At 25.9% G+C, this 15787-nt stretch overlaps 1 protein-coding gene and 1 pseudogene across 1 annotated transcript; both read left to right on the top strand.

Annotated features, from left to right (window-relative positions):
* The first annotated feature begins 1078 nt into the window (after positions 1-1078).
* Positions 1079-8229, top strand: LOC105252870 (UDP-glucuronosyltransferase 2B31-like). Its single transcript, XM_025412536.1, has 6 exons — positions 1079-1336; positions 4372-4605; positions 5454-5864; positions 6826-7048; positions 7327-7546; positions 7935-8229. Exons 1-6 carry the CDS (start codon positions 1118-1120, stop codon positions 8227-8229), a joined length of 1602 nt encoding a protein of 533 aa, XP_025268321.1. The 5' UTR covers positions 1079-1117.
* A 2296-nt stretch (positions 8230-10525) lies between these two features.
* On the top strand, positions 10526-14547 carry LOC112639236 (annotated as a pseudogene).
* Positions 14548-15787: the final 1240 nt, after the last annotated feature.

Below are 15787 nucleotides of genomic sequence, written 5' to 3'. Positions count from 1 at the left end.
TTTATTTATATATTTATTACATATATTTATTACATATATTTATTACATATATATTTTCATACAAAATATATATCTTTTTTAAATAAAAAAATCACATTTATAATATAAATATTTAACACATTTAAAAATTTTACGTAAATGTTAATATCATAATATCACGTAATATATGTATCATACAAATATCTAATTCTTTCCTTAAAATTGAAATTAGAAGTAAATAATATGGAGATACGTGATAATAGATTCTTTCACGTGATATTTAAACACGAAGCACTATGACATTGACAAAAGAATTGCGTCATTGATCTGTTGTATGTCATTTTGCATGTCCATCAAGTATGAACAATCATTATTGCTGACAATAAAGAATATTATGTTAATCTTCTGTTAGTTTCCTTTTAATGTCAATAATAATATGAAATCGATGAAATAAACACTACATATTATTGAATTATATAATAGTGATTTCTTTTTTATTTCTTCATATTTTTTGAATGATTGTACAATTAGTAAATTATTTAAAGAGAAACTGCATTTAACATTTTGTATTTGAATTATATCATAACTATATATATTTAAATATTAAATCATAATTAATTTAACATTCATACAGAACCGTTAAAAATGTTAGAATTAAATAGACAATAAGAAATATTGTATTTTAAAAAGTAATAATAACTGAGCATTCATAACAAAATAATATATATAATCAATAATTATATAAAATAATTACGCTGAAGTAATTTGAAAGATAAGATACAGTCTTATCATATTTTTTATATTTAAGTAAAAATATTAGAATGTTGTTAATAATATTTTTTATGTATTAAATGTTTATTATATTTACTATGTTCATACAATTTCCAAGAAAATAAATAAAATTCTTAAAAATATTAAGCTTATAAACGTTATCATTATGAATGTTAATAACTTTGTGTGGCCTTGCCATTCAATCAAAGCAATTTTTGCAAGAACAAGAGAGTAAGAGAAAAGAGAGATAACATGTAAAAGAAGAGAGATAACAAGTAACTATAAGGCAAATATATAAATAGATTGATGCATTTGAGCTTGAAACGCGATTGTGAACAAGGCATTCGTATTATATATATTGTTAATCATGTTAAAAAAATTCATTTTTTATTGTACTTTAATGGGACTTGTGACAATATCAAGTTCATTATCAATTTTATTGGTGCAACCCACACCGTCAACCAGTCATCATGTTTGGACGATGAATTTATTGAAGGGACTACTCAGCAAAGGTCATCACGTACACATAGTCAGCATCCATGAACCCAATATCAAAGGCAAACTCGCCGAGAATATGACATACGGTGTAAGCATATATATGTTAAAAGAAATTTGAATATATTTTAGATAAAATTTTATACATAAACATATATACATCTCACTGATGTACGTGGGTCGTTTGATAAGTTTGGTAAATTTCCGTGAAATTGCGTCACAATCCATTTGGTGACTTGTTGCTTGTAAAGTTCCTTTTCATACCTCTCTAAAAAATTTCAAGCAAAAGTACGCGTTGTTTACGTTCGATAGTCATTTGAAGCAAGTGGTTTGACTGTTGTTACAAAAATGAAAAGAAAAAAAACAAAAGTTGGTAAAATTACACGAATTGCGTTTCGAATTAATTCCTCATCCATCCTATTCTTCGGATTTGGTTCCATGCGAATTCTTCCAGTTTCCAAATTTGAAAATCTGGCTCGGTGGAAAGAAATTCTCGTTGAACGAAGAAGTTGTCGCCGTCAATGAGTATTTTGCAGGCTTTAAGACTACTTTTCCGACGGTATTAAAAAATTGGAAATTTGTTAGACTAAGTGTATAGACCTCGATGGAGACTATATTAAGAAATAACAGAAATTTTTTCAAAAATAATGTGTTTTATTTGCTTTTTTACCAAACTTATCAAACGACCCTCATGTATATATACATATATAAATGTAATTGTGAATTGAAAATTACATATTTTTACTTCGAAACAATTATGTGTTTTCTTTACACCAATTGATTCCTCTTATTATTTTGTACATAAAAGTGTTAAGGTAAGATAATCGAAAAATGAATTTTACTAGATATTTTATGGGTTATGTAAAATTAAGAAATTATTTCAAGCCCCATAACTCGAAAAGTACTCGATGACAAAATACTTTATTATAGTGTTTCAAAAAGTTCTCGAAGTAAGCTACAAGATCTTTTTTTTGGCGAGAGATTGCCCTCTGTGTGAATGTATGTATTACATGTATGTATGTATATACACAAATATATACATTTAAATTGCGCACTGAATGTATGTACAAATACATACATACATACATATATATATATATATATATATATATATATACAGTGACCGGCAAAAATAAAAAGCCACTTTCCTAGTTATACTGTTTTGCTTAATGAAAGAGTAAAAATATTAAAACGATGAGATTTTCATTGATGAAAGAAGAAGTATTTATTATTTATTTTAAAATTTTATGTTACAATTACATAAATTATTTTTTACTTTTCAGTTTTATTTATATTTCTTAAATATTGCTGTTTATTATATTGACAAAATAAAAAAGCCATTCAGATTTGTTCGATTTAATATATACAATATTTTGTTTGGTTGTCATGTCAACATGTTCGTGTTATTGCGCTCACTTCTCGTTGTTGTTAATCATTTTTGCAACATTGGCTTATCTCGATTATTACAAAAAATTCGCGGTCAAAAATGGGAGGAAGATCAATTTCCACAGAAGTTCGAAACTTAATTGTGCGAGATATTCAAAAAGGTCTTTCCCAACGGAATATAGCCAAAAATTATGAAGTAAGTAGAGGAGCAGTAGAACAGATCAGAAGAAAATTTCAATCAATTGGATCGGTGGCAGATAGAATCGGAAGAGGTCGAAAACGAGCAACATCCAAGCGGGAGGATATGAAAATAATCCGTGAAGTTAAGAAAAATCCAAAGATTACTGTTAGAGAAATTCAGGAAAACATTTATCTTACTGTTTCTGACCGCACTGTACGTCGAAGACTCAATGAAGCAAATTTACACAGCCGGTTTGCACGTAAACAACCTTTCTTTAGCGTCACCAATAAGAAAAAACGTTTGCAATTTGCTCGGAAGTATGCAAATATGTCATTGGACTTCTGGAAAAATATTTTATGGACAGATGAAAGCAAATTCGAGTTATTTGGACAAAAGAAGCGGATTAGAGTCTGGAGAAAACACGGCGAAGAGCTTCAAGATCGTCATATTCAGAAAACTGTAAAGTATGGCGGAGGAAATATTTTAGTCTGGGGATGTTTCTCATGGGCAGGAGTGGGAAATCTTGTCAAAATTAACGGAATTATGACAGCAGATGTCTACATTGATATAATAAATGAAAATTTGGAGGAGTGTTTGTTGAAACTCGGACTAGAAGATAATTTTATTTTCCAACAAGATAATGACCCGAAACACACAGCAAAGAAAAGTCAAGCTTTTTTTCGTTCCTGCCGAATTAAACAACTTGAATGGCCTCCGCAATCTCCAGATTTGAACCCTATCGAAAATCTGTGGGCAATTTTGGATAATAGGATTAATAAAAGCGGAGTAACTAACAAGAATTCTTATTTTGAAGCATTACAACTAGCCTGGGAGAATTTGGATCCACAACATTTAAAAAATTTAATTGAAAGTATACCAAAAAGACTGCAAAAAGTAATTGAGGCTAAAGGAAATCATATTAATTATTAATTAAAATAATATTGTTGTTTTTTTAAATCGTAATACTATGTTACCTTAACTGGCTTTTTTATTTTGTCTTAAATAAATGATTATATAGAAATAAATACAGTATTAAATAAAAAATAATTTCTTTTTAATTAAAAACATTAAATTACTTAATAAATTTTCAGTTTTAGTTATAAAAAACTTTATAATAAATTTTTTTTACCTTTTAGCATCAAATCAGTTTTATAGTTAAGGTGGCTTTTTATTTTTGCCGGTCACTGTATATATATGTGTATGTATGTATTTGTACATATATTCAACGCGCAATTTAAATTGATAGTGTATGGTTAAGTCGATAATGTCGCATACAAATAGCAAAAAACGCATAAATGCTGCGTTAATTTGCTATGCATTGAAGTAGTTTCTAATAATTTATAAAAGTAATGGTAAAGATAATAATGAAGTTACAGGTATTTCTTTTGCAATTATGTCATTACATGTTACGTCATTATTCATTGTTACACGATCATTTTAATATTACTTAATAGTACATCACATTAATGTAGCAACTGTGCATCTTCGATTTTACATAAATATTGTTTCCTAAAATCCGTACCATGTCCTATATAATAAAATATATTTGTGATTTTTAGATTTTTGATATAATGCAACAATTGCGTGAAGCTGAGGATTATGATCCAAATGACTGGGAAAAGCTTAACGTATTTCAGACGATATATCTTTTCTATAATTTAGGATTATCAGTTTGTGAGAAATCAGTAGAAACTAGAGGAGCGAAAGAACTTTTGGAAATGATAAAAAATGTTGAATTTGATGTTATAGTACATGACCTTACGTTAGGTCAATGTCTGTACGGATTGTGGCATGTAAGAATAAATTCCATTGAAGTGTGTATATATATATATATGTATAAACTGTGATTTATAAATAGATTAAATAGAATTAAATCTAATTTCACAATTAGTCATAATAATAATAAGTAATTAGTAATAATAATAATAATAATATTATAATAATAATAATAATAATAATAATAATAATAGTAATAATAATAATAACAATAATAATAATAATCATAACACAATTATAATTTATGTACTTATATAATGCTACATTTAACGTATATAGAATTATCTAATTTGGCATGGTCAAAAAAGAAAAAAGAAGATATTAAAAAAAAATTATAATCAAAAACTCTTGGAGATTTAGTTAAACAATACTCAAAATATATAGTGGATCCAAATATTTAAAGTATAATAGTTTTAGTAAAAAAATCTGTAATTAATATTTATTAAACAAGAAATTTCCTTTTTGAATTTATATTACATTAATTTTGACAATCTAATTTTAAAATGAATTTATTTTAAAACTGAAATATAAGTACTTTTTATCTAAAAATTTTTACAAAAATTTTTTAAAACATAATTTAAAAATATCTATTATAAATTATTTTATATTATAGATTTTCTATCTATTAAAATTTTTAGCTATTATAATTTTTATCGATCTATTATAATTTTTATCTATTATAATATTTAAGAACTTGTTATATAAATTATAATCGCTTACAATTTTTAAAAGTAGATTCAAAATTGATTAAAATAATTATCATATTTCTTTTAGAATTAATCTTTTTTTGTTACATAAAAAAATATCATTTTACATAGATTTATAGTTACATAAAAAAATATCATTTTACATAGATTTTTTTCAGGTTGCTAAAGGCAAACCGCCTGTCATAGGCTACATTCCATACGGTCTTGCACCTTGGCTCAAGGATTGCGTAGGTGGTACCTATTATCCGACTGTTCGACCTTATGTATCTGCAGCTTTTGCGAAACCTGAAGGTTTATGGCAGAAAACATGGAATACTATTTATTATATCATAGATGATTTTCTACGAAGTTATTATTACATGCCACTCTCTAAACAAATTGCTGAGCGATACGTAGGTCATGAAATCAGACCGTTACATGAACTAGAAAAAAATATTATAATTTTATTAATCAATACTCATCCTGCGTTTGAACCCGCGATTCCGCTGCCACCAAACGCCATAGAGATTGGGGGATTACATGCTCAACCACTACGAACTACTGATAAAAAGGCCGTAATTTATCCTGACGTAAGATTTATTATTTACAAATTAATAAAAATATCATCAAAATTGAACATCCTAAAGAAATAGAACTGATTGAAATTTTATGCCGAAATAAAACTTACTTTTAATCTGTTTATATACATGCAAAAATTTCGATTTTGATATATGTACATTTTTTTATACAAAATATTATAAAAAAGATATTTTTATTAATAGCAAGAAGTCTTAGTAAATACTAAATAGTTCAATAGTGTTTATTAATACAAGCGGAATTAATTCAATTCTATAAAAGTTTAATTATTCATTGTCGATTAAACAATAATAAATAACTATTTCAAATAAACTAAATACTATCTAAAAATTTTTAGCAATAAATAAATAATCTCTTATGTGTGTAATGTTCTGTATAATTCTATTGCAATTTGCAATTATTAATCAATGAGTTAATGTAATGAAATAATCAATGAGTTAAAGTAGACTTATAATATAGTTCGCTAAATTCCTATATATTCCAAATATATTCATTTATATACGTAGAACAAAAAATAAGTGTCAAATCAAAATTTTCATATTTAAACTACTAACGTGTTCATTGTTAAATTTCAACAATATTATAATCTTATTTTAATATTGTAATTATCATCTCAAGAATACATAATTATTTAATTCTCCTTAAGAAAATTATCATTTTTGACTTAAAAATATTATTTTCTATCCAACATTGTTTCTTTCCCATTCAAGAAAATTAAGTCTTAAATCATAAGAATATATTTTTCTCGATTGAACTATATAAAATAGCTTCATTCAAGAAAGCAATTATTCAAGCAATTATTATTTTTCTTTAATTAACACAATATAATTTTCATTTCAAGATTTCCATGTTAAAATTAAATATATTTTCAAAACAAGATTGTCCTTTTTTTCTGTGTAAGTATATTTTGATTTTATCGAAATGTTTTTTCATTTTGTTAAATATATTTTGCAGAGTATACGTGAATTTCTTGATGGTGCCAAAAATGGAGCTGTCATAGTATCATTGGGAACAAATGTAAACTGGAAATCTATCGGAATAGATAAACTTAAAGCCGTCATACAGGCTCTATCAAAACTCAATCAACGAGTTATTTGGAAGCTAGATATTGAACTGTCATTTGAAGTATCAAATAATATAATGGTTGTGAAATGGCTACAACAAAACGAAATTTTGAGTACGTCTCATAACTTATTAGGAAGATATAAAAAATATGCAATTAAATATGTTTATAATAATTATTTTTCTTATTAGTCATTATTTTTGCATATATATTGATTTAAATATCTATTTTTTTTAGTTCTACTTTTTTATAATGATTATTATATAATTACATTAATTTAACAAATAAATTTACATAGCTAGCAAAATGTTATTAATATTAGTTCTTTTTATCTCTTATAGTTTTTTTATTTGAGAAAATAAAAATTTATTATAATACATATTTATATTCAGGTCATAAGAATATAAAGGCAATTTGGACACATGGTGGTCTTCTCAGTACACAGGAAGCGATCTGGAAAGGTGTGCCAGTGATTGGAATGCCATTTTTTATGGATCAAATGCCCAATATGGAATTATTAGTACGTAAAGGAGCTGGCATTCGTTTAGATTTTGCCACTTTATCCACAGAATCAATATTAGACGCGTTTGAAAAGATACTTTACAATAAAAGGTATAGTATTAAATTGTAATTGTTGATAATATCTTTTTCATCACATATTTATGCAAATTTATGTGTTATTTTGCAAAAATTTGATTTGATTTATATCTTCATTAGATTTTATTAATATCTTAATATAATTATTTGGTATCCAAAAAAATAAATATAGGAATAATATATAAGAATATTATAAATATTATATATTATTTAAATTAATAGTATAAATATAAATATAAAAGTTACTATAGTTATATGATAATAATAGCTTAAAGTAATATTTTTTAGAATTTAATATATTTTATTAAATATATTTTACTATATTCTCTCTGAGTGATGTATTTAACTAACGTGCTCCATAATTTTACATAAAGTTAGTAATGCTAAAATATTTGTCGTGCAGTTATACAAAAAATATGAAACAATTATCCAATGAATTTCGGGATCGACCAGTGCCGCCGTTAGATTTGGCCGTTTGGTGGATCGAATACGCCACCCGTCATCCATCTGGAAATTTAGAATCTCCGCTTAGATCCCAGAGTTGGGTGGAACAGAATTTAATCGATATTTACGTATTTTTATTTCTTAATCTTATCATAATATTGTCGATCGTATTTTTTGTATTAAAAAAATTATTTAAATTTTATTTTAATCGTATATGTTCCGTATGTAAATTGCAAAAACGTAAACAAATGTAATATATTTAAATATAATAGATAGGTAAATAAATAGATTTTGAATTTAATTGTTAATATATTACATAGAAAACAAATTATTATAAATATATATATATACAATAAATATATATAAATATATAGATATACATATGTATATAAATATAGATATAGTTATGGAAAAATTAAAAAAATAATACTTGTGTGTTATTGTTCGAAAATTGAGACATAAATTGGAGCCTATAATTTGTTAGTTTATAACTTCCGCTTTTATTTGTATGTTTATTACACATATATATTACATATGTATTTGATAAATAATATATATGAAAGAGAGTGAGTCCGTAAGTCTACCCAAGTGCTTGAGTATTTTTCTAGAAATAAACAGATAGACCGCTCGAGCATTTGAATTAGATATAAACAGATAGGTCGCCCGAGCATTTTTCGGTCCGCGACAATTACGAGGGTCGTTTGATAAATTTGGTAAAAAAGCAAGTAAAACACATTGTTTTGGAAAAAATCTACATTATTTCTCAACATAGTCTCCATTGAGGTCTATACACTTGGTCGAACGAGATTCCAATTTTTTAACCGTCGAAAAAATAGACTGTCTCAAAACTTGCAAAATACTCGTTGAATTTCACGGAAATTTACCAAACTTATCAAACGACCCACGTAGAATCTCTGTGTCGTTGCGAGAGCGCGAAGACGCGCGCTAGACGAGCGTCTCTCTTTGTTCATATTAATTTTGTAATCCAACAAATAAATATCACTCATTTGCCCTAAAAAGTATATTCCATTTTACATCCTTACACCAAAAATATCCTATATATATACAGGGTATCCCACCTAGAAGTGGTCACTCCCTTTTATCTTTTAAAAGAGATAGACCATAACAAATATATATGAAAATTAATGGCTTTAACTGAACTTTATTGTGAGTATAGTGGTTGATTACGAAATTTATCTGTATTTAAGAACGGAGAGATATGTATAATTTTTTTAATATTTTAATAATGTAGATATTTTGATATAATAAAAGTTGTAACGCTGTTTGAAACGAATATAACGATGTATGATTTAATGTAAATATTTTACATATTATACGAAATTTTCCAGCTTGAAATATCGCGGGCGACGTCCACCATTTCATTTTCGGTCCTGCGATATAGCCAACTTCTGACTCGTGCATTAGAGGTTGATATATGTCATGTTGTCATTTAATCATGATACTCAGTCGGAAGTTGGTGGGACACCCTGTATATACATATGTGTGTGTGTGTGTGTGTATGCATCTTTTTTAATCAAAAATTCACACTTGTAAATATAAAAATATAAAATATAAAATAAATATAAAAATAAATATAAAAATTTTGTGTAAATATTAATATTATAATATCACGTAGTATAATATATGTGACACAAAACCTGATTTTTTGTTTAAAATCGAGATTAAAAGTAACCAGTATGGAGATATTTGATTATTGATTCCTTCACATGAGATTTAAACAAGGAATACCATACATTTACAAATGAATTGCGAAATAATCTGTTGTATGTCATTTTGTACGCATTAAATATGAACAATCATATTATTGCTGATGATAAAGATTGTTATATTAGTAATGTCTTCATTTATAATCTAAACATTAATATCAAACGATACGAGAACATTATATAATTGATTTCTTCCTAATTTCTTTATAACTTTTTGAATAATTGCAAAATTAGTAAATTAGTAAATTACTTAAAGAGAAACTACACTTACATTGTTAACATATTTGAACTGTATCTTATTATGTTAAATCATAATTAATTTAACATATTTTATAAAGAACTGTTAAAAATGCATAGTCCCAAGAATTAAATAGATAATTAAGAAATATTGACTGCACTTTGAAAATAATTAAACTTAACAAAATAATATACATCAATAAATTACATATGATAATTTTGCTGTAGTAGTTTAAAAAATAAGACATTGATGATATTTTTTTATATTTAAGTAAAGATATATATATATATATATATATATATATATATATGTGTGTAATATTATTATTAATAATATTTTTTACTTATTTTATTTATTAAATCATTATTATTTTTATTATGTTCACACAATTTCGGAGAAAAATAAATAAAATTCTTGAAAATATTAAGCTTATAAACATTATCATCATGCATTAGATTAACACTTCTGTATGGCCTTGCCACTCAATCAAAGCAATCTTTGCAAGAGTAAGAGGGAGGTAAAAGAGGAGGGAGATGATAAGTAACAGAAGAGAGATAACAAATAGCTATTAGGCAAATACATCTATAGACTGATGCATTCGAGCTTGAAACGCGATTGTGAGCAAGCAAGTGAAGTAAAGGCATACGTATTACATATCTTGTTAATCATGTTTAAAAAATTGATTTTTTATTGTACCTTAATGGTACTCGTGACAATATCAAACTCGTTATCGATTTTACTATTAGAACCCATACTATCAACTAGTCATCATATTTGGACGTTAAATTTATTGAAAGGATTACTTAGCAAAGGCCATCACGTACACATAGTCAGCATCCATGAACCTGATATCAAGGGTAAACTCGCACAGAATATGACATACGCTGTAAGTATATGTTACAAGAAATTTAAAGATATTTTAAATAAAACTATTACATATCTACATTCAGCGCGCAATATAAATTGATAGCTTACGTAACTGGTGTCGACAATATTATATGTATATTAAGTAGCGAACGAAACACATAAATGCTGCGTTAATTTAATAAATATTTAAATAACAGTTGATAATTTATAAAGGTAATAATAAAGATAATAGAGAGTAAAATGGCAGATAATTATATTTGCAATGACGTCATATCATAAGTCATTACGTATACACATTTATTATTACATTATCATTTGGATAGTACTTACAATTAAAAGTATGTCACATTAATGCAGTAACCATACAAACTTTGGCTTTACATAAATATTGTTTCCTATCTACACCATATGCCATTTTTATTTTGTTTAATAAACTATACTTGTAATTTTTAGATCTTTGGTGATATAATGGAACAGTTGCATGAATCCGAGGATTATGACCCAAATGAATGGGAAAAGTTTAGTGTATCTTATGCGACATATTTTTTGTATAATATAGCATCATCATCTTGTGAAAAAACTATAGAAACTAAAGAAGCGAAAGAACTTATGGAGATGATAAAAAATGTGGAATTTGATGTTATAGTACAGGACGTTACGCTTCATCAATGTTTATACGGATTGTGGCAAGTAAGATTAAACAATGTATTAAAGTATGTATGTATATATGTATAAATTGTCTGATTTAAATTATATTTAAATAGAATTAAAAAATACAATTTCTAAATTAGTAATAATATAATAATAATGATATATATTCAAATTATGATGTACTATTCACTAGTAGCGTTTAATACAGACTAAATTATAATTTTATGTATTTATATATAATTTAACTTTTAAGATACATGAAGTCATCTAATTTGGCGTCACATGTGTAAACAATATAAGAAAAGATATTTAAGAAAGAAAAAGAAAAGTATAATCAGGAGCTCTTGAATCTTTAGTTAAATAGCATTTGCATTAGATAATACAGATGATAATATTTAAAGTATAATTGTTTTAAAAAAAATCTGTAATTAATTTTTTTTTAAGAATTTTAATTACTTTTTTAATTTTTACTACGTCTATTTTGGCAATCTAATTGTAAAATAAATTTACATTTAAATTATTAAATTACAAAATTGAACTATATAAGTATTGAAACTTCTTACTTGAAAATTTTTGCAACAATTTTTATAAAACATAATTTAAGAATATCTATTATAAATTATTTTCTATTACATATTTTCTATTTATTATCAATTTTAAATATTTGTTATAAATTATAACCGCTTATAATTTAAAAGTAGATTGAAAATTGATTGAAATAATTATTACATATATACATACATTTATACCTATATTTATAATCACTATTTATACACATATATATATATATATATATATATATATATATATATATACATTTTTTTAGAATTAGGCTTTCTTACATAATCAAAAATATGAGCGAATATCATCTCAAAAAAATAAAAAAATATGAGAAAATATCATCTTATATAGATTGTTTTCAGATTGCTAAAGGCAAACCACCTGTCGTAGGTTTCGTTCCATACGGTCTTGCACCTTGGCTTAAAGATTATATCGGTGGTCCCTATTATCCGACTGTTCGATCTTATCCAAATACAGCTATTGCGAAACCCGAAAGTCTATGTCAAAAAACGTGGAATACTTTTTATTACTTCATAGATGATCTTCTACGAAGTTATTATTACATGCCAATCTCTCAGCGAATTGCTGAACGGTACATAGGTCATGAAATCAGACCGTTACGTGAACTAGAAAAAAATATTACCATTTTATTAATCAATACCCATTCTGCATTTGAACCCGCGATTCCGCTGCCACCAAACGCCATAGAGATTGGGGACTACATGCTCAACCATTACAAGCTACCGATGAAAAAGCCGTAATATATCCCGATGTGAGATTTATTATTTAAGAATTAATAAAAATACTATCAAAATTGTACATGCTAAAGAAATGGAATTGAATGAAATTTTTTCTGAATCTTTAATTAAAACTTATTATTGATTTGTACATATTTATACAAAAATTTGAATATTTATATTTATATTTTATATACAAGAAATATTACAAAAAAAATATTCTTATTAATAACGAGATTTTTTGATAATTTAAGTAGTTATTATTACTCGCGAAATTAATCCAATTCTTTAAATATTTCTTCATTTATAATAGATTTTATAATTATTTTGTAAATGTATTTATGATTGAATATAAGTGAAAGTATATTTTGATTTTATCGAAGTATTTTTTCATCTTGTTAAATATGTTTTGCAGAGCATACGTAAATTTCTTGATGATGCAAAAAATGGAGCTGTCATAATATCATTGGGAACAAATGTAAACTGGAAATCTATAGGATTAGATAAACTTAAAGCCGTCACACAAGCTCTATCAAAACTCAATCAACGAGTTGTTTGGAAGCTAGATATTGAACTGTCATTTGAAGTATCAAATAATATAATGGTTGTGAAATGGCTACAACAAAACGAAATTTTGAGTACGTCTCATAATTTATTGGAAGATATGCAAATAAATATGTTCATAATGATTTCTTATAATTAGTTATTATTTTTGTACATATATTTATCTAAATATTTATATTTTTAAATTCTTATTTGTTTTTTAATGATTATTGCATTATTATATTAATTTAATAATATTATAATTGCATTGCACTTTTATATTAATTTAATAATAGAGAAATTTACACAGTATATTCTCACAAAATATTTGTATTAATATTAGATTTTAATTCTCTTTATTTCTTATACAGTTGAGATAGTTAAAATTTATTATATTACATTTATATTCAGATCATAAGAATATAAAGGCAATTTGGACGCATGGTGGTCTTCTTAGTACACAAGAGGCTATTTGGAATGGAGTGCCAGTAATTGGAATGCCATTTTTTGCGGATCAAAAACCCAATGTGGAATTATTAGTACATAAAGGAGCTGGCGTTCGCTTAGACATTGCCACTTTATCCACGGAATCAGTATTAGACGCGTTTGAAAAAGTACTTTACAATGAAAGGTACGATATTTGAATATATCTGATATTAGTTTTTTTAATACATATTTACAGATATATGTACAGATACATACATGTCATTTTGTGAATAAATTTGAATAATATTTCAATGATAATTTCGAATATTTCAGTGATAATTATTATAGTATTAATATAAAAGTAACTATAGTTATATAATAATAATAACTTAAAACGACATTTTTTAGAATTTAATATATTTTGTTAAATATGTTTTATTATATATATTTTCTATGTTCTTCATGTTTAATTAATGTGTACCATAAGTTTATACAATGTTTTTAATAATGAAATATTTGTCGTGCAGTTATACAAAAAATATGAAACGGTTATCCTATGAATTTCGGGATCGACCAGTGCCGCCGTTAGATTTGGCCGTTTGGTGGATCGAATACGCCACCCGTCATCCATCTGGAAATTTAGAATCTCCGCTTAGATCCCAGAGTTGGGTGGAACAGAATTTAATCGATATTTACGTATTTTTATTTCTTAATCTTATCATAATATTGTCGATCGTATTTTTTGTATTAAAAAAATTATTTAAATTTTATTTTAATCGTATATGTTCCGTATGTAAATTGCAAAAACGTAAACAAATGTAATATATTTAAATATAATAGATAGGTAAATAAATAGATTTTGAATTTAATTGTTAATATATTACATAGAAAACAAATTATTATAAATATATATATATACAATAAATATATATAAATATATAGATATACATATGTATATAAATATAGATATAGTTATGGAAAAATTAAAAAAATAATACTTGTGTGTTATTGTTCGAAAATTGAGACATAAATTGGAGCCTATAATTTGTTAGTTTATAACTTCCGCTTTTATTTGTATGTTTATTACACATATATATTACATATGTATTTGATAAATAATATATATGAAAGAGAGTGAGTCCGTAAGTCTACCCAAGTGCTTGAGTATTTTTCTAGAAATAAACAGATAGACCGCTCGAGCATTTGAATTAGATATAAACAGATAGGTCGCCCGAGCATTTTTCGGTCCGCGACAATTACGAGGGTCGTTTGATAAATTTGGTAAAAAAGCAAGTAAAACACATTGTTTTGGAAAAAATCTACATTATTTCTCAACATAGTCTCCATTGAGGTCTATACACTTGGTCGAACGAGATTCCAATTTTTTAACCGTCGAAAAAATAGACTGTCTCAAAACTTGCAAAATACTCGTTGAATTTCACGGAAATTTACCAAACTTATCAAACGACCCACGTAGAATCTCTGTGTCGTTGCGAGAGCGCGAAGACGCGCGCTAGACGAGCGTCTCTCTTTGTTCATATTAATTTTGTAATCCAACAAATAAATATCACTCATTTGCCCTAAAAAGTATATTCCATTTTACATCCTTACACCAAAAATATCCTATATATATACAGGGTATCCCACCTAGAAGTGGTCACTCCCTTTTATCTTTTAAAAGAGATAGACCATAACAAATATATATGAAAATTAATGGCTTTAACTGAACTTTATTGTGAGTATAGTGGTTGATTACGAAATTTATCTGTATTTAAGAACGGAGAGATATGTATAATTTTTTTAATATTTTAATAATGTAGATATTTTGATATAATAAAAGTTGTAACGCTGTTTGAAACGAATATAACGATGTATGATTTAATGTAAATATTTTACATATTATACGAAATTTTCCAGCTTGAAATATCGCGGGCGACGTCCACCATTTCATTTTCGGTCCTGCGATATAGCCAACTTCTGACTCGTGCATTAGAGGTTGATATATGTCATGTTGTCATTTAATCATGATACTCAGTCGGAAGTTGGTGGGACACCCTGTATA

This window comes from Camponotus floridanus, unplaced genomic scaffold, assembly GCF_003227725.1.
Source record: "Camponotus floridanus strain SB8 unplaced genomic scaffold, Cflo_v7.5 scaffold52, whole genome shotgun sequence".
In the NCBI taxonomy this organism is placed as follows: Eukaryota; Metazoa; Arthropoda; class Insecta; order Hymenoptera; family Formicidae; genus Camponotus; species Camponotus floridanus.
The sequence above is the reverse complement of the archived record's forward strand: the minus strand, read 5'-3'. Positions and strand labels throughout refer to the sequence as shown.